The sequence below is a fragment of the Aythya marila genome, assembly GCF_965140915.1.
Source record: "Aythya marila genome assembly, chromosome: 20".
NCBI classification, from domain to species: domain Eukaryota; kingdom Metazoa; phylum Chordata; class Aves; order Anseriformes; family Anatidae; genus Aythya; species Aythya marila.
Window position 1 is genome coordinate 4,003,502 of NC_139061.1, and position 26,442 is coordinate 4,029,943.

The 26,442-nt window shown below is 54.2% G+C and overlaps 1 protein-coding gene across 2 annotated transcripts in view; it reads left to right on the forward strand.

Annotated features, from left to right (window-relative positions):
- Positions 1-26,442, forward strand: part of ATP2A3 (ATPase sarcoplasmic/endoplasmic reticulum Ca2+ transporting 3) — a 46,150-nt gene that overhangs the window by 5,779 nt on the left and 13,929 nt on the right. For both annotated transcript variants that reach the window (XM_082776617.1, XM_082776618.1), the window contains exons 2-12: positions 7,596-7,613; positions 8,107-8,189; positions 12,025-12,129; positions 12,517-12,655; positions 15,072-15,152; positions 15,733-15,818; positions 16,689-17,153; positions 22,189-22,277; positions 24,080-24,182; positions 24,529-24,660; positions 26,014-26,139. In XM_082776617.1, coding sequence (XP_082632743.1) covers positions 7,596-7,613; positions 8,107-8,189; positions 12,025-12,129; positions 12,517-12,655; positions 15,072-15,152; positions 15,733-15,818; positions 16,689-17,153; positions 22,189-22,277; positions 24,080-24,182; positions 24,529-24,660; positions 26,014-26,139 — 1,427 coding nt within the window. The remainder of the gene's footprint in view (positions 1-7,595; positions 7,614-8,106; positions 8,190-12,024; positions 12,130-12,516; positions 12,656-15,071; positions 15,153-15,732; positions 15,819-16,688; positions 17,154-22,188; positions 22,278-24,079; positions 24,183-24,528; positions 24,661-26,013; positions 26,140-26,442) is intronic.

A 26,442-nucleotide genomic window follows, 5' to 3' on the forward strand; every position in this document is an offset into this window, starting at 1 on the left:
GTCACCCCATTTGATTATTTCATCCCCCCCCCTGCACGCTTGGGCTGCGTTTGCAAATCACCGTGGCCTTTTGGCTCAAAGATCCCCTAACGGAGGGGAAACAACCCAGGGGCAATAAAAAAAAGACCTCTTTCCTAGCCAGAGCTGCCGTGCCCGGCTGGGGCTCGGAGGGTGCATGCCCTGCACACTGGGGGCACCGTCGGCGCTGCGACGTTTTGGGGAGGAAATCCGCTCCTTGCTCTTGCGCCTCCCCTGCGCCCCGGGGTTCCTGTCGGCGGTGTTTTGGCATCGGGTGTTTCCTGCTATTTAGCGACCGGGTGTATTTTAAACCAGCCCTGGGGGGGGAGGCGGAGAAGGGATGGGTGTTACTGTGGGCCACAGGGCAGGGCTGCCCCTGGTACAGCCAAATATGAGGAGCTAAGGCTGGGTGATGGTTGGTTGTGGTTCCCCCTCCCCATGTTTTTATCCTGTTTTTTCCTTTCTAAAATGCCTCAGATGCCCCCACATCCCACTGCCATCACCCCCTTCACCCCAGCCTGTGCAGCGCTGTGCCCACCTTTTAATTTTTATTTTTTAATTGTTATTATTTCTGCTTTGGAAACTTTTTTTTTTTTTTTTCACTTGTGGCTGATAAAAATCGGTTGGTTCCTTTTTGGGAGGGGTGCGTGGGCGGGGGAGATTCTCTTCTCTTCCTTAGCTGCGGGGAGCAAAGTGCAGAGCTGCGAGGAGGAACTCGGGCAGCAGTGACTCGGTCCCCTCTGCCTGCCCAGGGAAGCCAAATCCCCAGGGTTTTGCCCCAAAACCATTGGCTTGGTTGCCCGCGCTTACCCTTGGCCAAGCTGGACCGATGGAGCCAGCATCCGAGGTGGAGACACCCCTCATGCTGCCCGGCGCCGTTACCTGCCTGCGCTCCCTTCTTTTTTTTTTTTTTTTTTTTTCCATTTTGCAACCTCCAAGTCAACAAAACGCGCTAAAATAAGGAAAATGTGGTGAGCGAGTGGAAAAAGGAAAACAGAGTTGCAGGGGAGAGGCGGCCCCGAGCCTCCCGCTCGCTCCGTGGAGGACGGCGTTCCCCAGGGCTCCGCGTGGTTTGGGTTTTGCTGCTCTTCTGCACTCCTGCATGGTTTTTCCCTTTTTCACCTCTTCTTGACACTTGTCTTCTCAACACTAAGTCTTAAACTTGTTTGTTGTGTATAGGTCTCTGCATAGGTATCTGTGTCTTTGTAGGTCCATTCCAGCTGAACCAGTCTACTCTATATGCATCTGTATCTGTAGATATATGTATATATCATGTACATATGTGTGTATCTATGAAAATAAAATTCCATCCCTTACATGCACACATTATACGCAATGGAAAGAAGGTCACAGAAATAAGATTAAATGGGCTCAACTCTTCCAGCAACCTCCCTCCTTGTGGGGAAGGGAATGGGCTCACCTACACAGGGATGCGTGATCCCCGGAGAGTTCATCCCTGAAAGTATTAATTGCCCAGCTCATCCCTTTTTCCCATCCAGAAAGACTTTTTTTTTTTCTATTCTGCACGATATATATATTTTATTTTTTCTTCTGATATAATCTAAACTCAGTGCTGTGCATACTTCATTTTCCACGAACACCCATCCAAGGCGATCGCTGAAAATAGCTCAGAGAGCGGGGAGCAGGAAAAGCCAGCGTGTGTTTGGGGAGCGGGGTTGGCTGGGGCAAGGAGTTCTGTAAAAAATAATAATAATAAAAAAAAAAAAATAGCAAAACATAATAATAATAATCTCTGCTGAAGTTAATTGAGTTTAAAAGCAGCTCATTAGCTGCCGTGCGGGGCAGGGCCGGTGGGCGCTGTGCTGCCTTAGCCTGGCCGTGTGTTGCCAGCCCGCCTTGCTCTGCCAGCAGATGGGAGTCGCCTTGAGATGTGAATATTCCGGCTGTCGGATTTCACAAACGCTTTCAGGAGTGGGAGGCGTTTCCTCCAGAAAACAAACAAATGGAGAACAACAAAAACAAAACCCACACCGTACCCCCTCCGAGCCTGTGTGTATTGGGATGGGGTCAGCCCCTGGCAGCCCACAGTTTCAGCCAGGGCTTTCTCTTGATGAGGAAGGGAACAAGCAGTGTCTGGGTTGAAAAGCAATATATTTCAGGGCTTCAGGTATTTACTTAGGTTGCTGGCTTTGAATTTGGGGGGTTACACCTTGCAAACATCCCCCCCTGGTTTGGTAGCGCTGCATCCACGCTGGTTGTGATTCAGTCCCAAGCCTGCAGTGCGCCAGAGGTCAAGCAAAAAAATGTGGAAAAGCAAATGGGTTGTTTTGGTGGGCAAGAGTGCTGCAAAGAGCCCTTTGTGAGGGGGGAAGTTTGGTCTCATTCTGCCTCTGTCCCCCTGCCCCATGCCGCAGCAGCCCCTCGCTGCGTGCTGAGCGACATCGCTCCGCCAGGAGCAAGTGCATCCAATTCTGGCTGTGCACCCTGCTCTCATTTTCCTGCCTGTTTTTCTTACCTTTGCAGCCCACTAAGCCATTTCTCCTGTTTTTTAAGAAAAAAAAGCCATGAGCACGTTTCCGCCCGGCTCTTCCCCAGATCTCACGGAACTCAGCTGCAAGGCAGCAGTGCAATTCCAGCACCAAATGCCCTCCCCAAGGATATTTAAAGCCTGCAGGGGCTGAGCCAGCATCGTGAGGGCTCGGGCACCACCGCCTCTGCAGCTTGGTGTGTTTGGTTTGCTAAGCTGTTATGTTAGCATTATTTAATCCTAAACGTTATTAAATTTTATGCCGCTGGGTGTTTGACTCGCTGGCTGGCTTGCAGCATGGTGTGGCAGTCCCAGAAGTGTTGCAAAGTTGGTGTTTTGCTTGCCTTGGCATGGATGGGGCTTTGGTTTCTGAACATTTGCTGTTTTGGGGAGATTTTGGCTCCCCAAAAAAAGGATTTTAGCGGAGGCATCACGCTGATGGTGATGGTGGCCAAGGGCAGAGCCCGCAGGGATGGAAATCCATTTCTGTGCCAACAGAACCGACTGAGTTAAAAGCAAGCACTGGAGCATCAGGGGGAAATTCTGTGGAAAAAAAATAAATAGTTGTAGGGCAAAAAAATGAAACCTGCAAGAAGAGGATCGCAGAGTGCTTCTGGGCTCGCAGGAGGCAGTGGGCCTCCCTCACCGAGCCCATGGGTGAGGCTGAGCCGGGGCTGAGCTGGGCAGGGGAAGCTGTGCCTGGCTGTGGGGATTGTCCCCTCAAGGTTTGGGGTGCAATCGGATGAAAAAAAGCCCCATCTTAAGCTTTATTTTGTTCCCCTGCCTTTATTTTAATTTATTTTATTTTTGAATGCCCCCGAAGCTGTTACTATTTAAATGCAGATTTTTAGCTTTTCCACCCAGGAGCCAGAGCTGGAAATTCTTTCCACTGCCTTGGTGCAGGAGGGAACAAAACCTGCCTTTAGCCTGCTCACATCGCCCGTCTGAGGCCAGGGTTGTGCGCTCCCTCTGCCACGCACCCCCTGTCCCCCAGGGACCAGCAGGCACCACCGGTGGGACAAGGCCACCAGGTGCAGCCCTGGGCTGGGGAGTCCCATTTCCCCATGTTTCTCCCCAAAATATCCCCAGGCATTTTTAAAGGGACTTCAGTTTTGGAAATAAGGCTGCTGGCCTGACCGGTGACTTGATTTTTCAGGGGAAATGGGTGAAATATTCTCCCCTTGTTCTCTTAGCATTGAGAGGAGGAGGAGAATGGGCTTGCATGTGGGTTTTCCGTACAAAATAATTTGCTTTCCTCCATGGAGGAGGATGCGTGGGGCTTCGTGGCCCCATTGCAGGATCCCTGTGCACGATATTGGAGGGGAGCTGCCCTTTGCAGGATGCTCACAACATTTTGGGGATGAGCCATTCCCAGGAGCAAAGGAAAAGGAATTTGGGGTGGGACAGGCAGGTTTATCCTGATGCCTTCTGCTGAGCTCTTGGGTCTGTGGGGCCACCCTCGCTGCTTGAACCATCGCCCTGCCCTGAACACTTCCTTATTTAGTTATTTATTTTCCTTATTTTGGGGCTGCCATCACCCCTCCAGGCAGGATGCCGGGATCCTGCAGAGCTTGGGGACGCTGCCGGAGCAGTGATCCCGGGGTGTTTGCCATGGGAGGGGTGCTCATCCCTTGGCCCTTTTATCTCGGTGCCTGCTCCACCAGGTGGGTGCTGGGGGTGCAGGAGGCAGGTGCGGTGCGGTAGGCAAATCAGGCTCCCCCCGGCACGGCGCACCCAGGGCTTTGCTTACAGGGAGGGGGGGAGAACGGGTGGCAAAGCTTTTGGGGCTGTCCCCATGGGGAGGGTGGCACCTGGGAGCAGGCTGGGTGGTGTTACGTGCTCGGGAGGCTCCAGCACAAAACTGCACGTGAAAGGAAAGCCGAATGGGGTAACTCTGCGTTGTCCCCTGCGAGCATCGCACCATCAGCCTCCGGGTGCTTGTCATCCACGATAACGCTACCACAACGCATCAGCCTCCAAACACGTCGCTTTGTGCTCTTGCAACTCAAGGGTGGTGGTGAAAAAGCACCTGAGCACCCGTCCCCAGGTGGGATTCCCACCGAGCAGGGGATGGGGAAACCCAACAGAGGGGTTTGGGGGCTGCAAAACCCCGCACGGTGCCGGCCGCCACCGGGGCAGGGAGCGGGGCCTTGTGGTGCTGCTGGAAATAACAATTTGTTCTGTGGGGTGAAGGATCCCAGAGCAAGTCCTGCTTTGTGTCACTGGGGGAGGCTGCTGTCCCAGCTGGGGATGTTTTATTTTATTTTATTTTATTTTATTTTATTTTATTTTTTTTACTCTTTATACCACTTTTTTCCTGCCTGTTGGCGAAGTCTGGGAATTGGATGCGTCGCTTGTTTTACCCCTCCATTTCCCCTTCACTCCGTACAGAAAAATAAATTAGAGGAAGGGGAAAAAAAAAAAAAAAAGAATTTACAGCATAGAAATACAGCCTGAAGGAAGTTTTGGAGCAGAGGGTGGGGGTGATGCTGGTCCTTAGTCCCAGGCTGGGTGCTGTGCTTCTTTGTGCAGGGCGAGCCAGGTCCTGGTCCCACCTGATCCCTGTTGCGCGCAGGGGGATGCACGGTGCTCGCATTGCCTGGCTCTGGGGCATCACCCTTCCCTCCCTGCTCGGTAGCAGGCTTGTTTCCCATAAGGGAAATCTGACTTTATTCTGGGGAAGCTACTGAAATGTTGGGAAAAAGGTGTTCAGATGCTCACTGTCAGGGGTCACGCTCCAGGTCTGAGTGTGCACCTGAAACGTTTCCTTGCAGTGCCCCCCGTGCCACCCTGCCGTGTTTTATTTGTTTGCTCTGACCCGGAAAACAAGGCCGGATCTCCCCGAGGGCGCTCAGCTGGCACCGCGCTGCCAGCAGGTGGTACCTGGGCTGCTTTGCCTCGCTGTCACCTGCTCACCGTGCCCTCCACGTCACCGGTGCCAGCCCTGCTGCGCTGTTTGAGCTGGCAGGAGCTGGCGATACCGGCCCCCTGCCCGCCCCACCTCTGCCTCGTGCCTGCCCTTGGAGCATCCCACGCCCATATAGTCTGGCAGCAGGGATTCCCATTTCAGCCCGTCTGCACTCACTGTGCTGTCCCACGGGACTCGTGGATTTGGGTTTTTGCTGCTCTGCATTGGGTTTTGTTGTGACACGGCAGCACTGTGGCCACGGCATGGCACCGGCTGCGCTGCGCTGCCTGGTACCACGGGGCTGACCCGATAAAACCTGGGGTTTGGAGAGCAGGGCAAATCCTCTTATTTCTAGTGGGGTGCTGGAACTGAGAGAAGGGGGCTTCAACCCCAAATTTTCTCATTTTCAGGTGGTTTTAGGTGGATGCAGACCCGAAAATGTCAGTGCATTTTGGCTTCCAGCCCTTTTTTGCAGGGTGCAAAGTGGGTGCTGAGCTGTCGTGTGAAGGGAGGTGGAAAGGGGCACCACCCAGAGGAGGTTTGCCTAGTTCCCAGTATGCTCAAAATCAGCTTTTTTGGGGGGGGAAGTAGCTGCAACAGCACTGCTGCTGGTTGGGGTTTGGTGGCAGCAGTGTCATTGTGTCACCCTGGTGGCGGTGAGACCCGTGCTGCCGGCGGGGTGTTGGCTTCCTCCTGAGTTCATGGTAACCCATTTTCCTGCCCCCTCTGCAGAGCTCATGCAAAGTCCCCGCTCTGCAAACAGCCTCGCCGCGACTCCTCATGCAAACGATGCCCGGCAGAGGCACAACGGGCCGGCGGCGTTACGCACGGCTGCTCGGGGCGCAACGTCACCACGGGGTGCCACGGTGGAGCTGGGACCTGGCTGAGCACCAGGTGCCCCTTGGTCTGTCACCTTGCGTGGTCGCACCCCTAAAAACCCAGCCTGGATGGGGAAAACGGCCCCGGGTGCCCCCTGCCCTTCATTTTGGGGTTGGGGAGAGGAAGCTGCGGGCGGGGAGGAAGCTGCTTGCAAAAGGGAGAAGAGCAGCTCTCCTTCTGGTGCTCTATAGAACAAGCCAAAATGGTGAAACCCTTCCAAGAATTTCATTTTTTTTCACTGTGAGAATAACTACGGGTGCTACGTTGGGGTCTGTGCCCTCCTCATGGTGGCAGGGCTTTGGAGCTTCATTATTTAGGATTTTTGGAGGGACTCAGGCTTAAAAAACCTCCCAGTGAGCGCCTCTGCCAGCAGTTGAGGGGTGAACACGCAGGGTGCTTGTTTTCACCGTTTTGCTCAGTGAAGGTTGCTGGGGCTTTTTGTTGTGTGTTTCTTTCTTTTTTTTTTTTTTTTTTTTTTTTTTCCTTTCTCATTTCTCTGAATGAAAATAGAGGGTGGAAAACAGCCGAGCTGGTTTCGCTTCCTGCTCTCACACGTAGGGCTCTGCACGGGGGGCTTGGGGTGGCCGGAGGCACCCCGCATCTGCCCTCATCCCCCTATTCCCTTAAAAACCCAAGGAGCTGGAGGAACGCCTTGGTTTGCTAGACAGCTGCAGGTATCTTATTGATATAGGATAAGGCAAACTGGACAGGTGGGCTGTGACGGGTGCATGGTGCATGGGTGTTTTGGTGCCGTTTTGGGCTCGGCTTGCTGGGAGCAGTGTGGCAGGAGCACGGCTTGGACCAGCACAGCATCGGCTTTGGATTTCCTTCCCAGCGTGTTGCGGGCTGTGAAATACAAGGGGCTAATAGGAAACGTGGTGGGGAAGTTACAGGCCCTGACAGGTCCCTACTGCTCCCTGGCAGTGCGTTTTATGGGATGTTCAGAGCTTTCTGCCCCAGGATTGGAGAGGGCAGCTCCCGAGGGTGCTGGGCTCTTTGGAGGCGAGCGTTTTTAGGCAGGCTGAGCGCAGGGATGGATGCTGCCGCGCCCCGGCTGCAGCAGGGAAATGACATTTCCTGGCACGGGGAGCACCCGGCGCTGCCTGCCTGATGTCAGGCGTTGAAGTCTGATCACAAGCAGCCTTCCTGTGGCAATATGTGCAGCACGAGCTGCGTTTGGGGTACTTGGTGAACTGCTGGGGTATAAGGGATTGCTACGCTGTTCCCAAATTAATATATTTTTTTTTCTCTTCCCATTTTTTTTCCCTTTCTGCTGGTTGGGGTATGGATGGAAACCCCCAGAGCTCCCTGCAGAAGAAGGTAAGTGGGGGTGTGTGCCCGGAGGTGTGGGTGGGACGGGGGGGTGAAAGCTGGGGATGAGGCTGCTGGAGGAAGGGGAGTGTGCGGGGTCATTTCTTCTAATCTCAATTTTAATCCCAGAGACAGCTGGGCTGAGAACAGGGCCTTCCTCTGACGGAAGGGCTACCAGGTGGGAGTAGGAACACAGAGGATTTGGTTTCTTTAGTTAAAAACAAGTGTAGTAGAAACAGGGCAATGCCAGAAAGGAAGGCATTTCGTATTAGAGAGAAAAATCCCTCACTGCTGCAGGTGGAGCTGGTGATGCCAACGGCAGATTCAGGACATGAATGTTTACTCTCATTTGATTCAACGCTGCCCCTGGCACTGGGTGTCCCCTGCAGTGCCCGGAGCAGCGATGCTGCAGGCTCTGTGGGCCCTACTGGCCTCCAAATTCCCTGCCTTCTGGGGCATTTTGGGCACCGATGGTGTTTGAGCTCGTGTGTTTTCCCCCTAGGAAAGTCCCTCTGGGAGCTGGTGCTGGAGCAGTTTGAAGATCTCCTGGTCCGCATCCTCCTGATGGCCGCTTTCCTCTCCTTCGTGAGTACCGCGGGCGGGCTGCGGCACCCCTGGGTGCTGGTGGGAGCTGGGGTGAGGGGGGCTTAAAAGGTGCCGTGTTCAAACAGAGCATCGCATTTCAGGTCAGCACTGGTGAAATAGGACGGGGTTGTTTATTTTTAGGGGGAATAAAGAGGCCAGAGGGGTGCACGTGAAGGATGGAGGGGATGTGGTTGTGCCGGGCACAGCGGTCGTAGCGATGGCACCGCACGTGCGTAGGTGAGGCTGGAGGACTTCCCAGCACTGCTGAGCCATCCAACAGCGATATCCCCCAGCTCTCCAGCCTTCCTTACATTTCCCTAAGACCCTAAGGCAGAAAGGGGCCCAGGGGCACGGTTCCATCAGCTGATCCCAGTGTTGCTACTTAAAGTTAATGCCAATAGCGTGAATTAAATTAGAAGCCCTGGAGTCATCTGTGTGCCTTGAAGCTTTGCCACTGCCAGATTCTTCTGCCGCAGTTTAATGATATCTTGGCAGCCTTGACTCCTTTCATTCAAATAATCCGTGCTGAAAAATTCATGTCAAGCTGTTGAAGAAGGCACAGCTGGATGGTTTCTCTCAGTTCCTTTGGAAGATGCTCTGTCCCCACCCGTTCATTCAGCTTGGGACTTCTGACACGACCCAGAGCCCAACTAAATAACACCAAGGATGGGCAGGGGAGATCTGGAGATGACTCCTAGTCCAAGGGAAGCGTCAGAGCTACCCATCCTGTTGCTCACTGAGTGTCTTTCAAAACTTCTGATGGGGATCTCCGATGGTGGAGACCTGACAGAGGTGGATCGAGCCCTTCGCTACCCTGGCAGTAATCACACCTGGCTCTGCCGCACTGCCTGCTGAGCCCTGGTGCTATTTCCTGCCTCAGACCTGGGCAAGGAGATCCCGTTGTGTGTTTCCAGCTGCAGAGCAGACTGTGTTCTTCTGGAGGCTGTTGTCGTGTCCCCCTGGGGCTACCAGAAGACTGCGGTGCTGGGGTTGTAGGGCTGGGGCTTGGGGACAGAGTCCCAGTCGGAGTGGGTTGGGAAGGGGCTGCCAGGGGACAGTGAGATGGGCCCAGAACTTTTTCATGTGATTTGTCTGTATTGTCTGACCCTAATTTGATGAGCAATATGGGTTGTGTGTGTTCTCATTGTCGGCTCAGAACATGCATCAGCCCTTTTTCCTGAATTTCCTAGGCTGAGGGAAGCATTTTGATTTCCCCATTTGTCAGCCCGTGTGAATCTGTGACGCATTCACTGATGTTTTTCAGGATTTCAGCCTTCTTCCCCTTACTTTGTTAGCACTGTGCTAAATGTTTTCATTGATTTAGGCCCAAAGAGCCTCTTTTGGTGTCCCTTCGCTGCTTCTAATTCTCCCCAATTTCTTTTCAACACTACTTTTCATCGAGCACAACGTGTGCTGTGCCTCTGCGTGCATGGAGGTTAAATAGTTAGGGAAAACCACTTCCCTTTGCATCTTTTCTTCGGGAGCTTTGGAAAGTAAGGACTGGCAGCACAAAAACATCCCAAGGTGTGTGTGCAGCACCTGCCTTGGAGCCTGGCCATGACTCGGTAGCCGTCGCTGTGCTGCTGGGGTCAGGTAGGACGGCGCCTTTTCTCTGGCAAAAAATGGTGATGCAGGATGGAGTGAGGGTTTTGAGGGCAGGAGAGAAGGCAAAGGGTCTGCGGAGATGTCTGTCCACGGGGCAATTGCGAGTGCTCAGGGAATATCTGTACCTATCTGGCAAGCAAACACCAGGTGGCCCCCAGGGAGAGCACGAGAGGAGGAAGAGGAGGGAAGGAGGCAAAGCTCGGCTGCGAAGTAACCCCCTGGTCTTGCCCTGAGGAGGCATTGGGTGGGTGGTGAGAGGTGAGGGCAGCAGCACGGATACGTGAAGTGAGCCCCGAAATTCCCCGTGCTGTGTTCAGGTGCTGCCAGCAGCGATGGGCACCGGGCTGATGCACGTGCCGAGGCCAGGAGGGGCTGGGAGCATTTCCAGCCCTCTGTGGCTTCTCTCCTGGGAGTAATGTCTCCCTCTTGAAGCCCTTCTGCTGCTGCGTGGAGGCATTCAGATTTTGGATATGAAATGAAAATCCAATCTGTTGTTTAATTTTTATTTTTTTTATTCTTCCTCTGGCCTGGCAGCGTTTCGGCTGCTCGTGTGGGAGCTGCCTCTTGCTGCTGCTCGCGTCCTTCCCGTCCTGCTGGCATGGCCGGGAGGGTTCGGGCATCCCAGGACAGATCCAAGGGGCAGGGCTATGGCCAGACACGATGCATGGGGTACAGCTTTCCTTTAAACCTCTGCTTTTGGGAATGTCACCGGGAGCAGCTTCTGGTAGCGTTCAGCCCCACGGCAGCACACGGTGCTGTCACTTGTCCCCAGACGCTGCCTTCTCCTGCAGCACAGCTTCAGCAGGGCTCTTCCCCCACCTCTTCTGGGGGAGATGCTCCCAGCCTCACTACCTCCACCCTGAGCATCCTTTTTTTGGCTGATTTTAGTCCTTTTTTTGTGGTGCCTGAGCATTGCTCCCCATGAGCTGAACTGGGGAGTGGTTCCTGGCGGGGCTGTGCCTGGATGAGGTTGCAGTGCTTCCTTTGCTGTGAAATCTGCTCATGGAAACCTCTCCCCAGGGGTTGCTGTTAGCTCGGTTTTGCTCACAATTTACCTTGGGAGCAGCTCAGTGGGGAGATGTTTCCCACCAAGCTGCTGGAGGAATATGTGGGATTTGGGTTCTGCCACCTAAGGCAGTGGGATGACAAAACGTGTCTCATGTCTCCTCCTTTTGGCTAACTTAGCAACCAGCTGACCCATTTCATTTTAATAATTTAATTTATTTATTTATATTTAATTAAAAAAATAGGCAATTCCTTTAAGCTTCTCAGGAAAGGGAGGCCACGTTACTGTCTCTGCTGGAGGAAGAGCTGAAATGCTCACCCTCTCCTCGGCATGTGCATGGAGGAGAGGCAAGAAAACGAGATTTTTTCTAGGTGAATATGAGAAGATGCTTTTACAATTCCCAAACAATGAATCCCTGGCAGCGAAACACTGGAGCTAATGGGGCACAAGGGACATGGGGAGGTTTCCGAAATCCCCTCGAGGTTGTGCAGGGATGTGTTTGGGCTAACCTCTGCAGTGACACATTGCAGTGCGCCCTTCAGATGTCACCACCACTGGTGGTTCTCCCGTGGGGCTGTGATTGAGCCCAGAGCGGGGGCAGCGCTGGTGCTGGCAGCACGAACTGTCTCCTGCTGGACTAAGTCGTGCGACACTTATTTCGGGATCCCACCTCATGTAGTCATGACATTTTGAATAAAGGTTTTAGTGCCGGCATTGTACGTCCCACTGGTCTGAAAGCACTGGGTGGTAGGGCACCCAGCTGGTAGGGCACCCATGGGAAAAGTGAACGGCGGGGGTAGGACTTGTGGGGAGGTAAGGAGGGAGGCTGGACCCCTAAAAGATAAAAATACATTCCCACAATAGCACATGGTGACATATTTGCTGGTGATCTGCTCGATGGCTGAGTCTCCTGGCGTGGCTCAGCTCTCAGAGCACACACACAGCCCCATGGCAAAGGTTTTTGTGCCAGTGCTCGCTGCAGCAGAGCAGCCTGGTGGCGTTGTATTGACACAGCAGGGGTTGACAAGCAGTTAAATGGAGTGAAAATGTTGGTGTGTGCACGCTTCATGTCTCTTACCTTGGGTCTTAGTGGGATGATCTCACCAGTAAGGAGCTGCAGGGTCGGTCCCTGCCATGTGTTAGCTGCCTTTTCTGAGTATCTCTTAAAACGCTGGTGCTTGTTTTTTCAACTGCTTTGCGCTCCTTCCCTTCTCCTGCTACCAGATCCTGGCCTGGTTTGAAGAAGGAGAGGAGAGCATGACGGCCTTCGTGGAGCCCATCGTCATCATCATGATCCTGATCGCCAACGCCGTGGTGGGCGTGTGGCAGGTAAGGGACAGCCCCGTGTCTCTCTGCTCTGTGTGGGGGATTATTTATCCACACCTTATCGGAAGTGGGGCTCCTGGAGGCGATAAAGTACGTTGCTGGCTGGTGAAAAATACATCTAGGTGGGAAATACTGCTTCCCAAACCAAGAGTGAGAAAACCAGACCCAAAGATCCAGGTGGTGTCCAGGAACTGTTGTGATTTAACCCAGCAGAGATCATTTCAGAGCAAGCAGGGGCAGCTCAGGAAGGCATAGCCCGTTCCCCAGCCATGGTGCCAATGGGTGCTGAAGGTGGGGTTGGGGTTGGGGTGCACCCATCTCTGCAGCTTGAAGGAGCCTCCCTGCTTTGACGGCCCCCCTGCTGCAGCTCTGCTCCTCTGCTTCTTGCAGGAGAGGAACGCTGAGAGCGCCATCGAGGCCTTGAAGGAGTACGAGCCCGAGATGGGGAAGGTGATCCGCGCCGACCGCAGCGGGGTGCAGAGGATCCGTGCCCGGGACATCGTCCCTGGGGACATCGTGGAGGTGGCAGGTAGGGCTCCGTCACCCAGCGGCACGGAGGGGAGGGAGCTGGGGATGGGATGGGGACGCTGGCCGGGGGATGATGGCACCCTGTGCCCCGTGGCTCCTTGTCATAGTAGGGTGAGAGCAGCAGCACTGGGGTGCATGCCCTTGGGAGACACGGGGTGGCCCAGCTGCTGAGTCCCCTTGGTTTTGCACACTTGAGGTTTTAGTTGCTGCTGTCAAATCCAGCTACACATTTGGGCCAAAATCAGGGCTTATCAACCTGCCAGGGCTTCACCCCATCTGTAGGGTGCGTATTGATTAAAGAGCAGCAACAAAGAGGGGGTTTCAGGCACAGGTACTGTGTCTCAGGGAGGCTTCTGGGAAAAGAGACTTCCCCCCGCGTTGCCCATCAAGCTTATCATCTGGATTTTGACATGGCAGGACCCCTCCGGCTCTCCTGTCTGGGCTTTGCCCTTGGTTAAGGGTGCCTCAGCGTCTCCTACCTGCCCCACCAGTTAGGAAGCGATGCGTTCCAGTTATCCTCTGTTGTTTGTGCGTTAAACTATGCTGTAAACCCCCAGAGCCCCTGTATTAATCCTCCCCTTTCCTCCTCGTGGCCCTGCTAGTGGAAACAAGCTGCAATCCCTCCCGCCCCGAGCCAGCTCGTTGTTATTTATGTCTTCCAGTTGTGCTTCAGCTGGAAGATGCACATAAAAACTGTGCGGAGGCTGGAGTGGAGCAGCGCCTCCAGCCACGGGCTCCAGCTGCTGACATGGCCCTGGGGTCTGAAAAAGCTCTGAGGGACACGGGACAGACCTGTGGCACCTGGGGACTGGCTCCGGGTGTCTCTCACAAGCTCTCCCAGGCCCAATTTCTTCTTGTTCACCAAGCCAGGGGAGAAATAACACTGCAAACAGCACAGGGACCTGCACCCGCCTGCCCACTACAGGACAGCTTAATTCAGCCCTGCCACCTCGCCCCAAATCAGGAGCTGGCTGCCTACCCATCAGCTGCTGAACATTTCTTTTTGATGGCACTGTCTGGGTCATGACTGGGAGGGAAAGAGCTGAGCTGGCCTCTGGAGGGGGTTGCTGATTAATAGCAAATTGATTGGCAAGTTTTGGTTTTAGCAGGTTTATAGCACGGGGCAAGGAGGCTGCCAGGCTGCCTGGTGGGAGAGGTGGGTAGGTATTCCTGCCCACCAGGGACACAAGATGCTCTGCTCCTAACCATGGCCACAAATTCCAGATAGATTTGTACCAATGATGTGCCCGTACATCCACAGACACAGGTGTGTGGTGTGTGCACGCAGGGGAGGCTTTCCTGGCTGCAGGGGACAGACAGCTGGCAAAGCTGGAAACTAAGACAAGCAGGGCTGGGCAGTGGCAAGGAGGCTTTCTTGGTTTGAAAAACTGGCAATTAATTTAAAACAAGTCAACTTAGCCCATAATAAGCCAATTGAAGCAAGTCGTTGTGCAGGCAGCTGCAGATGGGTTAAACTCATCACAGCTGAACAGCATTTAAAGAAACCAGTGTTTGCTGCTGTTTTCTTCCCGTTCCCTTGGCTTTCAGCATGGCACATCTCTGCTAATCCCCCAGACAGCAGCTGCTGGGTTGGTACAGGGTGCCTGGTGTACCGTGCAAGGTTTTCATGCTACCTGCCCTGGAGTTGGAGCTACCCCTATAGCTTGACACGGTCTCCTGAGATGCCGTCAGCAGATCATTAGCCTGCATGTCCAGCTCAGGTTTTGCAAACCCTCTCTGCCCTTCCCACAGGGGAGGACGAGACCTTTGCCCCTTCTGAGTGGCTCTGGCTCCCTCAAGCATCTCCAAATCCTGCGCCTGATGGGTCTGGGGGAGTCTGCGGGTCCCCGTTTGGCATCCAAAAGCGTGGGGATGCAGCTGGGATAAACAGCTGCAGCGTGGAGCGGCGCCAGGGCAGCCCGGCCCTGAGCACGGCAGGGTTTATGAGCCCTGTGAGGAGCTGCTCCTTGAAATCCAGGACCGGCGCCGTTCGCTCGTGGCCAGGCGCTGCGCGGTGTGATGTAAGTCCTTGCGAGCGAGGGCTCTGCTGACCTCAGTGTTTCCGAAAAGCAGTTGCGTTCAGGCGATAAGGGAGCACGAGGAAGAGCCGTGACATGCCAAGAAGCCGGGAGGAGGAAACCCAGCAGGAAAAGCAGTTTTCAACACTTTTTTTTTTTTTTTTGGTTTTGTTTTGTTTGCTAACGTGTGCTTCGGTGGGCAGCAAACAATGGCTGTCAGGTGGCCAGGCTGCTTTCACCCGCAACCGCCGTGCCGGGGAACCCACGGGCGGCTGTTTGTCTTGGCCTCAAAAGGTTCTGGAGAGCTGCTGGCCAGGCTGGTGCCTCTGCAGCACCTCCAGGGCCTCGCCGTGCCCCTTCCTGGCCTCTGACTGAGCTGTCCTGCTCTTTTCCTTGCAGTCGGTGACAAGGTGCCAGCAGACATCCGCATCATCGAAATCCGCTCCACCACACTACGGGTTGACCAGTCCATCCTCACAGGTGTGTTGGGGTGGGTGCTGAAGGCACTTTGCCCCCCTGTCCTCTGTCAAGAGCAAATTTTGGGGACTGACGCTGAACTGAGCGCTTTGCTGGGGTGAGAAACAAGTGGAAGAAGAAGATTTGGGGCTTGGGGAGGACTCAGCACCTCACCTAAAGCTAAATGCAAAGCGAGGGGGGTTCCCAGGTGTTCCCATGCGCTGCTTAACCAGGGGTTCCCAGCCCCCCTGTGCAGCCGTCCCATGAGAGCCGCTGGTGCACGAGACCTCATGACATTAGGGAGATGTGACACCGCTGGGCTTTCTTTTAATTACATTATCTTTGTGATAAGCAGTGGAAAAGCCCTTAAAGCTGATAACCCATAATATTTCAAAAATTATCAAGCGGGGCATTATAAAGGCTCCTCTCTCAGTCCTTAGCTCCTCATCCTGGAGATAAAAATGTCGTTGTTCTGCAGCCCCCATCTTCAGAGCACTCTGCCATCCCCATGGTGGATTTTCTGATGATTTTTTTGGCCGAGTGTTGCTGTGGGGGTTGTGATGGAGGCGTTGAGCAGCTCATCTCCCCGCTCCTGTCTTGGCAGGGGAGTCCATGTCGGTGATCAAACACGCGGACCCCATCCCCGACCTGCGTGCTGTCAACCAGGACAAGAAGAACATGCTGTTCTCTGTAAGTCACTGCCTCACTCGTGGTTTTGCAAAGAGATGATGGGCAAAGAGCCCCATGGACACAGGATGTCTCTGGGCTGGGTGCAGTAGAAGCTGCATGTGCAAGACCCAGGTCCATAGAAAGGGTCCCAAATCCGTAAAAATGGGGACCTGCTTCCACAGGACTTCATTTGGGTTGTGGCATGTGGTTCCCTGAAACACCTTGAGCAGTCTCAGCTGTTTTTTCATCTTGTAGGGTGTATTATTAGGGTATATTACCCTAAGAAGGTTTATTATATGTAGGGTGTATTATTAGGGTATATTACCCTGAGAAGGAGAGAAGGTTTGTGGTTGAACCTGGGGCTGTTGCAGGTTTGGGTCTCCTCCTTGCTCATGCCCCTTGGACAGAAGTCAAGCGTGGGAGGGATGAGAGTGCTCTCAGGAGTCACCTGCTGCTTCGGGGTGTTTTTTTATAGAGTCCCAAACAGCCATGAACCACGTGAAATAGAAACTCCTCCTGGCATGGATTGGGAAACGGGCAGGTTGCCCTGGGTGCTTTGGGGTTCCTGAAGAGCTGGATTGCCCCTCGCTTCGTGCTGGCGGGACTCATGCCATTCAACGTAAATCATCCAGGCTCATTATGACTGAAAGAAATTAGGAGATGAAGTTCACTCCTCCGTAACCGAGTAATGGCAGGGACTGTGTGTGGGTTTAGGATGGACAAAGATTTGTCCCACGTTTTAGCAGATGGAGAACTTGTGGGGCCTGGTGTCTCATTTTCTCCTTCCCTAAGATCTCGTATTCTCCCTTCACAAGAAGCCACACATTTCCCTGCTCAGGCTGGGAGATTTCGTGCCCATGTATTTACTCTGCTCCCTTCGATCCCTTCCAGGGCACCAACATTGCCGCTGGGAAGGCCGTGGGGGTCGTCATTGCAACAGGGGTGTACACGGAGATCGGGAAGATCCGAAACCAGATGGTGGAGACAGAACCCGAGAAGACCCCCTTGCAGCAGAAGCTGGATGAGTTCAGCCAGCAGCTCTCCAAAGTGATTTTCCTGGTGTGCATCGCCGTCTGGGTCATCAACATCAGCCACTTCAGCGACCCCGTCCACGGCGGCTCCTGGTTTCGAGGTGCAATCTACTACTTCAAGACCTCGGTGGCCCTGGCGGTGGCTGCCATCCCCGAGGGCCTCCCGGCTGTCATCACCACGTGCCTGGCGCTGGGCACGCGCCGCATGGCCAAGAAAAATGCCATCGTGCGCAGCCTGCCCTCGGTGGAGACCCTGGGCTGCACCTCCGTCATCTGCTCCGACAAGACCGGCACCCTCACCACCAACCAGATGTCCGTCTGCCGGGTGAGTGCCGGCGGTGTTTTGGGGTGTGAGGGGGGTGCTGGAGGATGGCCCCGTCCCCATCCCGGGATTAAGGGGCTTGATGTCTCCACCAGCTGGTTGCAAAGCTCAGGATTGTTTTGTCCCTGTGCAAACGTTGCGTTTTGCTCAGTAGGAATTTCAAGGTGTGCTTGAAAGATGTTTTGTTGGGTGGTGGAAGGAGCCACGAGTTTCCTTCCTACCCAACTTAGGGTGAGGTTTATGGCTTACTGTGGTGGGGTCTGAATATAAAACTCACTTTTTCATCAGCACCAGCATGGAAGTGCAGTTTTGTTGACTTATTTCATGGCTCCCACTCCACAGAGCATCTCTTCTGGCTGGGTTTCGGTATTAAGGCAAAGCTCCTGGAGAAGCCAACGTTTTCTGCACCGCTTCTGCTCTCTTGCCCATTTTCCCTCTGTTTTTGACCAAGCCAGTGAGAAATTCTGGACTGTGCAAAACTAGGAAGTCTGGATCTGCGAGGCCAAAATGGAAGGGTCAGTGCAAGGCCTGGGTCCAGCTGTCCGTGGTGGTTTGTTAGGAAAGACTGGGCCATCCCAGTGCTTCTCAGTTTCCCCATTATTCCTCAGGAAAGCTTTTTTCATGGTTTTGGCACGTCAGTTTTATAGGAGAACCTTGGAAAATGTGTCGCCAAGGGGAAAAATGGCCCTGGCCACTGTCCCTGCTCTCTGAATTTTGGGTAGTGTAGCAGCAACCGACCACAAGCTTTGGTTTGCTCAGCACAAACTCCAACTGGCTGGAAACATCTGATGTTTCTGCCCTATAAAGGATTTAAAAGGAAACCCCAATGGAGTGAGGGGCTGCCCATGCAGGAGGAGGAGGTTCCCATCAGCTCTAAGCAAATAATCAATAATTAATAAATACAAATAAATAATGGACACCCCCAGCATCTGGGGGCTCTGCAGCAAGGCAGGTAGGATGTGGCAGTGCTGCCCCCCGGCCCCTTCCCACTGCAGGACCCTGCTCCTTGGGCTCGGGCAGAGGTGCAGCTGGATGCAGCAGCAATGCCTGGGAGGGGGAGGCAGAGCAGGGCGATGCCATGAGGTGGTTTTAGCATCAGTTGTTGTTGAGCTCAGCCCAAACTTGATATCAATTTGCCCAGAAGAGTGCGTTTGCAATACATAAAAAATAAAATTCAAAGTATCCTGCTCCCTGCCACATTTCCGATATCCCTTTTACTTGTTTGGCTGAATTCTGCATCGCAGGGTGCAGTACTGACAGCCAGGCTGGCTTCAGCGCACGAGAAGCATCCATCGGTGTTTAACCAAGGGGTGCTTGCGGCCAAGGTGCCAGCAGAGCAGCTCAGCGGGATGCAGCGTGTTAATCCCATGTGCTCGTACGTGCTCCGTGCACGGGGCGGTCAGGTCTCGGTGCACCAGACACCAGCCCCAAACCTGCTGGAGCCGACAGTGCTGCGGTGAGGCAGTCAAGCCACAAACCCACTCCGTGTGTCAGCTGGAAGCTGTGGTTTGCATCGCTCACCTTACGGTCGGCTTGGGCTCTCTGGTGTCTAATAGCAGTTGATAGCCCTCTGTGATCGGAGCGCCTGCTCTGTGGGTGAAGGGATGCCGTTTTTCTGGATTTGAGCAAGGCTTTTGATGCCGTCCCTCATGGTGCCCTTCTGGACAAAATGGCCAACTGCGAGATGAGTGGGTTCATGCAATGCTGGGTGAAGAGCTGGCGGACTGGTAGGGTTGTGGTGGCTATGTCTGGCTGGCTGCATTCCCCAGGGATTGGCTTTGGGGCTGGATTTTTCAATGTCATGGTCACTGATCTGGGTGCAGGGCCGGGGTTCATCCTTGGCAAGTTTGCTGGTGGTACTGTTTGCTCTCAAGAGACGAGAGGCCTTGCAGGGGGATCTGGCCAGGTCGGGGCAGCGGGCGATGAGCAGGGGAATGAAGCTGAGCACAGGGAACGCCGGATGCTGCCCTGGGACGGAGCAGGGCTGGGCATGGGCACAGCCAGGGGGTGAGGGCTGGGGGGCTGCCCTGAGTGGTTCTGCGCTCCCTGGTATAAAAAGGTCCACGAGGTGCTTGAGCACATCCAGAAGAGGGTATGGTATGTCTCGATGATCCTTGTGGGGCTCTTCCAAATGAAACTCCTACTCTACTCTACTCTACTCTACCCTACTCTCCATCATACTCACCTAAATCTTACAGCACGCTCTTACGCACCACGACTAAATTGTCAAGGAGCACAACGATGGTGTTTGGAAGTTAGGCAGTGAGGCAGAGATGCTGCACAGGTTCGGATGTGCTGCTGTGCCTTGATTCAGCAGCTTCGTCTGTCTGAACAGCCCCGGGTGGTTATGACTTGGTGCCTGTCGTGCTCGGGGGTTTCCCAGCATCGCCGGCTGTGCCGTGCTGGCGTTGGGTGGGCGCCGTCAGCTGGGGCCACCTCCAGCGTGGGAGGAAAATGACGCTGCTCCGTGGGCTGGCAGATGGGTGAATGATGCTGATTACAACCTTCTACTATTCCAGACAGCTCTCCTACCTCGTCTGCCTTTTGATGAGTGCTTTTTTTAAAGATGCCACAGAAAATACGTAAATGCGGGCATGTATCACTCACGCCTTACCCGCTTTTCAACCTGGAAATTTGACAACACCTACCCAAAAACTGCCCACCTCCCCCTCAGCTCCAGCTTGCCACTCCGTCGGCTGTACAAGCTGGGAGCAGGCAGGAAATCTGATGTAACCTTTGGTTGCCGTGGGTTTCACGGCACCTCTTTTAAATAGGCATGGAAAAATAAAGGGCATGGAATGATTTTTTTTTTTCCTTTTCTATTAAGAAAGTTGCTATTGTGGAAGTGCTGATTGTTTTGTGGCTGTGCTTGAAAACAAAAGAGCTCATATCAGGCAAAAACACCAGTGGCTGGGGTGGACGTTTTCAGGTTTTTTAATAAATGAGAGTCCAGTCTGTGTTTCTGAGCATGGGAATCTATTTTCTGAAGGGCCCACAAGATTTTGGCTCAGCTGAAGGCTGATGTCATTGGACATCTCAAAAATGCACAAAGGATGCTCCCCCTTCAAAAATCGCTTTTGGTGTTGTCTCAGAGCAGGTACTGCATTACCGAAGCCTCTGATTTGGGAAATTTCAGCCATTCTGCCTCTGTTTCTGATGTTCATTATCTTGGCCTCCTGGGTGGAGGACCCGTGGAGTCCCAGCTCTCTTCTGCCACCCTTTGCCTCGTGATTTTCTTCAGAACCCCTCAGGGATGCTGAGAGGCCTCGAGGACAGGCTCAGGGAAAGGCTAGTCTGCTGTGGAGGCTGGGCTGGGTTCAGAAGGATTCCCCTAGGAGATGGGATGCACGTTTTGAACACGGAGTGCCCTGTGCCGACTGTGGCTCATTTTGGATGTGAGTGTGCCTCATCCCGGCACAGGAAACCCCTCTCTGTGACACTGGGGGTTTGCCTTCATCCCAGGGTGGAGCAGGGATGCAGTGACCAAGACGTGAGGGCTGAGACCCCAGCCCAGCTCCCCATTAACCACCGGCTGGTTGTTTTCAGCTTTCAACTGCAAACACCTTGGGGCTTCCAGTCTGGGGGAAGTTCAGGCCCAGGTGAATTCCTCCTGGCTGATTTAAAATGCCGTTTCAGAAATGGAGCCTTAAAAATTGTAGCAACAATAATTAATAATAATAACAATGAATTAACCTTTGTTGGTTGCCGGAGGGAGCGTGGGCGGCACGTGGAGCTGCTGCACTGCTGGTGCTGAGGACGAGCAGAGGAAAATAAACGGGGAAGAATTGCTGAGACAGGGAGCACCCTAAATTTGGACACGAGTGGTGCCCGGGGTGACCCTAGCAGTACCGTGCTGGCAGCATGAGGTCCCACCTGGCCCCACACTTACTGCAGCACAGAGCAGAGCCAAAATATTTGATTTGCCGTGTGGGACGTGTGGCAGCTTGCGAAGGTTTCCACGTGCAAGGTTTCCTCAGCCCACCACCTCTGCATCCTCTGATGAAATGCCACTTTTTGAGTTTGCTGAACCGATGAGGTGTGACTGCACCGTGGTAGTGTGGCCATCCAGGATGGTATTTTCTCCTAAGGGATTAAAAACCAAAAAGAGATTTTCAGTGCCTTGGATGATGTGGAGATGCTGTTCCCGGGGAGATGGGTGCCTGCTAGTGCTCAGCCACGGGGCGAGCATCACAGCAGGCGGTGTCCTAAATGCAGCTGTGCCTTAATGATGGGTCGTGGGAAGGGTTTAATTAAATCATCTGGAGATGAAGGACAATTGTCCCTGCACCACTTTCACAAGCCACCAAGCAGATCGAGGAGGGCATTGCTCCCCCGTGGCTGGGGACATGCATTCATCAAACCAATTCTCTTTGCTAATTATGTTAGTTTTTGGCTCCAGCGTGGGACACAAATAACAATCAGGCAGCCAGCAGTGGTGCTGAGCCATTGCCCCGGCTGGGTCGGGTGCTGCTGGTGCCAGAGGTGATGCTGAGGGCGCTGCTGGTGCCGGGAGCTGCCCCACAGCATGGGATGGGCTGGGACAGAGCTGAGGGGAGTTTGGGGAGAGTTTGGGGACAGGCGGGTTTTTATGACATTTTCATTTTTTATTTTTTTCATTGCTCTCACTGTAATGGCAAGGGAGTGTCTGGAAGGCATTTGAAAGGCAAAAATCACTAAAATTAGAGTGTGTGGGACTTTTACATCTCCCTGGGGCTTTATTAACCAGGCCATAACCCCAGAAGTGCACCAGGCGAGCTGGTGGCCGGGAGCTGGCTGGAGAGGGGGCGGCACAGGGAGCCCGGTCCCAAAGCTCACAGCTGGCCGGATCCTTCCCTTTCTTTCCTGGAGCAGGAGCAGGGACGTGACCCCTGCTCCGAGAAAAGCAGAGGCGGCTGCTTAGAAGCTGGCTGGGCCCCGCTCCTCTGCAACAGGCAGGAATCGCTGGAGGAGGTGGGTGTGAAAGCTGGGAGGATTCGGGGAGCGGTGGACACCCAAAAATCGCCGCCTAACGCTGCGTGTCTGCCTGTCCCCCTCGCAGATGTTCATTATGGAGAAGGTGGAGGGCACCCAGTGCAGCCTGCACGAGTTCAGCATCACCGGCTCCACCTACGCCCCCGAGGGACAGATGTGAGTACGGTCCCCGCCGTGGGGACACGGGGCAGGGCTGAGCTGGTGGCCACGCCGGGGGGACCCCAGCCTCACCCCCTGTGGCTGCGAGCAATCTGGGCTTTTGCTCTCATTTCTCAGCCACACTGAGAACCGCACACGGAAACCCCACCTGGGCACTGGTTTTCAGCCCTGCTGGGCTTGCAAGCATCGGGTGGCTGCTCCTCGTGCTCCTCACTTTTGGTGGCAGCTGGGAGAAGCCGTTTTCAGCTGCTTCCTTTCTCAGCAGAGCTTTCCCAGCCTGTTTTGAGCTTGTCCTTGGGTCAAACAGGGCACCCTTCTGCCCCCGCTGCATCCCTCCGGGAAGGAACTATGCATTTTAGGGAGCATGGTTATTTTTCCCAGAAGAAGATGAAATCAGTGCAGGGAATCTGGGGAGGATCTGGGGGAGGCAAAAAGCTTCCCAGGTTTTCTCCCTGGCACGGGGAGATGGCCCCTGGCGTGGGGAGATGCCTCCTGACGCATCCTTGCCGCGCTCCCCTCCGCTGAGCCATGCAGAGGCTGCACTTCATCCTAGCCTCAGACTTAATTTCATGAATATTTATGAAGCCAATTTGATCCTCCAGTAAGAATCTCCATTAAAATGCAAGCCAGGTCATAAGCTGGTATTAATCATTGCATTTTGGTTAAATAAGGATCGAGGAGCTGTGCTGGGGTCAGGTCCCCTGTGCAGCTGCAGTGTCCCTTTTTTGGGTTCTTTCACAGCACTGGGGCAGCAGCACTTTGGCCAAGGCCTTTCCCAGCATGATCCAACCCGGTTCCAGGCAAGGACAGCCAGCAATGGGCATGTTCCCCTGTCCCTTCCCAGCTCTCTCCAGGGCATCACACACCACAAAAACCATCCCAAATGTTTCTGCTTTCTCAAACACCAAAATGCAGCCCAAAGTGCTTTCGTCCCTGTGCAAACAGATTTTTCAGATTTTCTTGGCCGCTCCCTGTTTTCCGCTCCCGAGCTGTAAGAAGGGCTCCAAAATGTTCTTTCCATTGGGAACCAGCAGTGGAATAAACTGATCCTAATAAATGCCTGACAAATTATTTTTCCAGCGAGCAGGCGAGCGGCTGGGTTTGCACAGCCCTAACCTGCAGTTACCTCTCCTGGAGCCCGGATCATTTTTCGCTTCCCCTGAAAATCTCTGTGGCTGTTTCCACCATTGGGCAGCAGGCGGGCAAGGAGGAGCATCCAACTTCGGTGCTGCTCGCTTCCAGGCACATTTGTGCTCCTGTACATAGCACAGGGCTGCTGCTTCTGAAGCCCTCACCCGAGGCAACATTTTGCTGCCTGCTCAGAAACAGCCCCAGCGATGCCGCTGTGAAATTTGTCTCCCTCGGGTGCCCTCCATGGAGCAGGGAGGAGAAGGGACACGCTGCAGGTCCCGCAGCTCCTCTGGACACCCAGCACTTGGAGACCCCGGGGTGCTTTTTCCTCTTTTCTGGTCCATCACCTTCACAGCCAGCCAGCCAGTGACCCAGGGGGAGCTGTAAGAGGCTGCTGTCAGTCCTTACCATTCCTCCGCAGCCCCTTTTATTCTGGGGCACTTCAGGAGGTGATTTGCTCAGTGCATCTATTGGCACGTAGTCCTGCCCCGCTTCTTAAAGCACAAAACGAGAGCCCAAGCGTTTATCGCCGTGCCCTGAGCCTTACGCAGGCTCTTTCCCCCTCTCTGCAGAATATTTTCCCCGGGCTACGTGGGGAGAAGCTAAGCAGTATTTATGGTGTGGCTGGGCGAAGCGTCGGGCTCTGAGCCATTGCTTTCCCCCCGCAGCCTGAAGGACGAGCAGCCGGTGCGGTGCGGGCAGTACGACGGGCTGGTGGAGCTGGCCACCATCTGCGCGCTCTGCAACGACTCCTCGCTGGACTACAATGAGGTGCGTGGGGCTGGGTCGCTACGGGCTCCTGACCTGCTTTTCCCTTCCCTTCGGGCCTTTTTGGGGTAAAATCAGTGGAGATTTGCCTCTTGTGATGGATGCCCAAGGGTTTCACTCCCTCAAGCACAGCCCATCCTTAGCAGGGATGCTACCAACGTGATGTGGCACCTCCTGGTCTCCATCCCTGGGGATTACCCACAGCCCCCCCCATGGATTCAGCCTGTTACCCCTCATGGGGATGGTGCTCCGGGATGACCCAGCAAGCATCAGCACCCTGGGCTGGAGATGTGTTATGGGGCTGTGCTCCAAAGCTTGAGCTCTGTTTGTTTTTTTCCCTGCTCTCTAGTCAAAAAAAGTCTACGAGAAGGTGGGGGAAGCCACCGAAACAGCCCTGACGTGCCTGGTGGAAAAGATGAACGTCTTTGACACCGACACCAGCAAACTCTCCAAGGTGGAGCGAGCCAATGCCTGCAATTCGGTGAGCGGGGAGGGAGGGAGGGCTTGGGGATGAGCCACAGCCACTTGGGTTGAAAAAAGGGTGGATCGGGCACAAGGGTGCCATTGCTGGGCTGACGGGGGGACGAGCCTCAGTAAATCCTCAGGTGCCCGGTTTGTACTGACCCCGGGGTCTCGACCCAAACCCCAGTGCCACTCCTGGGACTTGCTCTGGGAAACACCTCTGGTTTTCATGTGAACCCCCTGTTCTGGCTGCTCCTGCTCGCCAGGGTCTCCCCATCCTCCTGTGAAGACGCCCTTGGTTTCCCAGCTGGATTTGGTGTCGTGCCGCTAGGCCTCTCCACGTCTTTGCTTGCTCAAAGGAAGGGCGCTCGGTTGTGCTGCTTGTCCCGTGGATAGGTCCAAGCAGGTTGTCATAAATCCCTGGACTGCTTTTTGAGGAGGAAAATGGAGTTTCCCATCTGTTGGCAGTCCAGCAGCTGCTTTGTTACGCGGCGCTGTCGCTCTGCCTGTCCCGGCCTCGTGCGCTTGCTGCGTTCATCCCCGTTTGCTCCTGCACTGTTTTTTTGGCCTCGCTGCCTGCCTGCTGTATCCACAGACAGCAAATGCAGGCGCCAGCATCCCCCTTCGTGCATGATTAACCTCAGCACATCTCCCTGCACATCTCTGTGCCCACCTCGCTCCTGCGCACAGCGTAATGAGGAGGGCTGTGCCCTTTTAACTTTGAACTTGCAAGGTTTTGCCACAAAAGCAGCTCTTTTTTTTTTGTTCCCTTTGCTGATTTATCGAGATTTAAGTAGCTGTAAAAGTCCTGTGCAAACAGCTGTTTGTGTCCAGTCGCAAATGACACCCTCCTAGCAACAAAAAATAATAATTGCCCAAACAGTGCAGCCACGCAGAGAGTCCAGTGAGCAAGGTAGGCATCAGCATCCCTGCTCCCCTTACTGGAAAATAATTCAAATTGGCCTCGAATGCCCTGTAAATGGCTTTTTTGGGAGCGTCCTTTCAGGAGCTGGCTCAGCTGCTGTGATGCTGATGTTGGTGCGCGAAGGGGATTGGTCTGATGAGGACTGGCTGCTGTCCTGTTGTGCGTTTGGCTTCTGAAATTAATAATGTTGGCAATAATAATAATAATAACAACAATAATAACGTTGGCCTGGCTTTTGGGGTGTCGGGGTGCACGAGCCAGTTGGTGTGCCCCTGCCCATGTGTGTGTGCACCCTGCCTTGCCTGCCAACACAGCCCTCACTGTGCAGACCTCGAGGTACCGCACGGGTGAGGGATTTTCCACCTGGTGGGTGGGGAAGGGCCCCCACCTCTCTGCTTTGCGGCAGCCCCAGAGCCACCCCAGCTCAGCCCTGTGCTGTCCCCACAGGTGATCAAGCAGCTGATGAGGAAGGAGTGCACCCTGGAGTTCTCCCGCGACCGCAAGTCCATGTCGGTGTACTGCACGCCCACCAGCCCTGGCCACAACTCTGCCGGCAGCAAGATGTTCGTCAAGGTAGGGACAGGGTCCCCGTGCTCACCCCAGCAGGTTTCAGTGCTCACCCCAGCAGGTTTTGGTGCTTTCTGGGGGTTGTTTCTTGCCTTGCTGTGTGTTTAACCATCAGGTAAAGTGGTGTGGCCAGGGAGGGGGGAGTCTTTGCAGAAACAATGGGGGGAAAAAAATAAAAGAACTAAGAAAAATGGGTTTAGAGGGAGGAAAACCTCTGAGCATCCTGGTTCCAGGGGGCAGGGGAGCTGCCCCTGCCCAAAAGTCAGCTCTTGCTTTTATGCCTGGACCCTGCAGACACCAACAAAGCTC